This window comes from Montipora foliosa, chromosome 6 (assembly GCF_036669935.1).
Source record: "Montipora foliosa isolate CH-2021 chromosome 6, ASM3666993v2, whole genome shotgun sequence".
Classification (NCBI taxonomy): Eukaryota; Metazoa; Cnidaria; class Anthozoa; order Scleractinia; family Acroporidae; genus Montipora; species Montipora foliosa.
The window spans coordinates 39528295-39530794 of NC_090874.1; the positions used below are offsets into that span (position 1 = coordinate 39528295).

General features: G+C 41.1%; 1 protein-coding gene across 3 annotated transcripts in view; it reads left to right on the plus strand.

Annotated features, from left to right (window-relative positions):
• Window positions 1–2500, plus strand: part of LOC138007319 (Golgi-associated plant pathogenesis-related protein 1-like) — a 31625-nt gene that overhangs the window by 16197 nt on the left and 12928 nt on the right. For 2 of the 3 annotated variants that reach the window (XM_068854134.1, XM_068854135.1), the window contains exon 2: window positions 1509–1570. In XM_068854134.1, the coding sequence (XP_068710235.1) occupies window positions 1509–1570 (62 nt within the window). Of the gene's footprint in view, window positions 1–70; window positions 120–1508; window positions 1571–2500 lie in introns of those variants that run through there. The other variant, XM_068854136.1, reaches the window with a different exon arrangement.

Here is a 2500-nt window from a genome sequence, read left to right on the forward strand (position 1 = left end):
TACTGTAGTTCCAGTCAATACTGAGAATGCAAATGTCGTCTATTTATTTGCCTTGCACGGTCCTCATGAAGCTCGATCTCTTTTTTAACTGGATTTTTGCCAGTATGCTGACAACTTTGGTGGGTTTCGAAACATTGCATCTTAAAAAAATACCCACCAATAATAATGACGAAATATACAAATGCTGGATCACGAACAACAGAAACTGAGAAATCTGTCGTTTGTGTCATCCAACATGGTGGCCATGACGTAACCTGGAAAACATGGAAACCCATTCACGGGTAGACCTTTCCCGATTGCGCTGAGCACCTTTTGAGCACTTTTTTGAGTTTGGAGCACTATTTTGCATTTTGAGCACCCTTAAGCACTTTTTCGCACTTTGGGCAACATTTAAGCAATATTTCACATTTCGAGCAAATTTCGAGCAACATATATCTTCTAAAACATTTTAAAGCAAAAACTGTGTGTCGCTCGCAACGAGAATCGTGTTCCAGGTCATAAATTTGAATAACTAATGATGTTGTCAAGAATAAAAGACCGTTGTCATGGAAAGGCACGTGGACTTATCCTTACTGAGCGTGAGAACAGAAGTTTCTGATTGGCTGATGTATCGTGTGTGTCATCTCAAATTTCTAAATCATCTGATGTCTAGGCTTTACTCTAGTACTGCTGAATTTCTTTGCAATTCGTAACCGGCCTTAGTCCTTAACAGCACAAATGGAAGCACTAAACCAGTCGGATAACAATAGCACTGAAGACGAAGAAGATTGATCCAATTACAATAACAGTAAATGCTGGAGCATCTCTAAGTGCTCCAGAAAGTGCTTCAATAGCACGAAAGCGAAAAGTTGCGATCAACAAAGGGAAGAACAAGCAAAGAGGAAGCGTCAAAACCACCAATGTGAGTATAGGAAATTGTCTCAAAGAGTACCCAAACCAACACTTTGCGGTGGTATAAGGAAAGCTTAGAGGTAACTGTTCACAATTTTTACCACTTTTTGAGCACTTTGGAGCCATTTTTGCCAGCACTTTTTTAGGATTTTACGAGCGCAATCGGGAAAGGCCTATTCACGGGGAAACGTGGAACCCATAGATGCCATGACAAAAATAGCCTGCAAAAACATCCGTTTCTCCTCGCTCTTCGTCGCTGGGGACCGTTTCGCGAGGAGGAACGTTCCTCCTGGCGAAACATCCCCAGCGACGAAGAGCAAGGAGAAACGGATGTTTTTGCCGGCTATGACAAAAAATAACACGGGAATTATAGGTTCCCGGTTACGGATACCTAAAGGAGGTCATCTACGCAGTCTTCATGCCTGCTGCATATTATACCCAATGCTTTAAATTCTGCATCGGATAAGCTGTCTCTACTTTCTGTAACACTCCTTTCGAAACCTTTAAACTCTCACTGCACTATCAAGTGTGTAATTAGCAAATACGATCTAAATTCCCTTCGTTCAGTCACATGGCAGGCTTTCTCTTTACACGCGAATGTTCCTTTGCAATTTCAGGAAAAATGGCATTCAAGGATCAATGTCTATACTGGCACAATTATTTCCGCACACTCCATCAGGTAATTAGATACCGCCCGTTAAAGGGGAACGGGTGGGGACCACTATAAACATGTAACCTGAGAACAAGGAATCAAGACTGTGGTAATGGGAAAAGACTAAAATTACGTTGCTATGGAAAGTTTCAAGTAAACATACCTTGCAGTCTTGGATCAGTTAATGAGTATCGTTTTTAGAGAGATGGTTTTTGTAATATTTATATATCACAACGGCAAATGAAAAGTCAAATACATACTGCGAGAAAGATGATGCTCCCGGCCGTTCACAAAAGTCACTTTATCATGGCTCAACGGATATCCATACAGACACCACCCTCTTTTCAAGCTGTGGCCAAAAATGGAGGAAGCTTAATATTTGTTCTTCCAAACAGGGGATAGCGCGATAGAGGAATTACGGTTAATATTTAATAATCAGGCCGTCTTTACTTGCCCAATTTCACGCGACATTTGCCAAAAATGAGGTGGGCGGTTTTCTTGCTGCATAAATCCCGAATAAAAACTGGCTCTGGAGGGAAAAGTGTTCGGAGAATGCAAGGAAATTTTCTGCCATACTTACTCTCAGGTAAATTGACGCCAGGCTGTGCAAAGTAGTTTGTGGCTCACGAACAAAAAGGGATTTTCACAACTGCTTTCTGTTCTATATACACAACAACAAAAAAAAAATGTTATAGCCATCTGCAAAATTCCTTATGAAGTTATTGCTTACAATGAATATAATTGAAATTTCCTGTGAAAGGTGCCTAAGGTCACATGGTCTGTGGAATTTGAAAATGAGGGGAAAAGCTAGCCAAATTGCTTCGCAATAAATTTCCATCTCAGTCATCCATTTCAATATAAAATGGAGAACGCACCGTCTCAACAATTTTGGTCCTCGCGGAACGATTGCCCTTTAACCGGGTTTAATGGCTTACCTGCTACGCGTGTCCTGTGGCT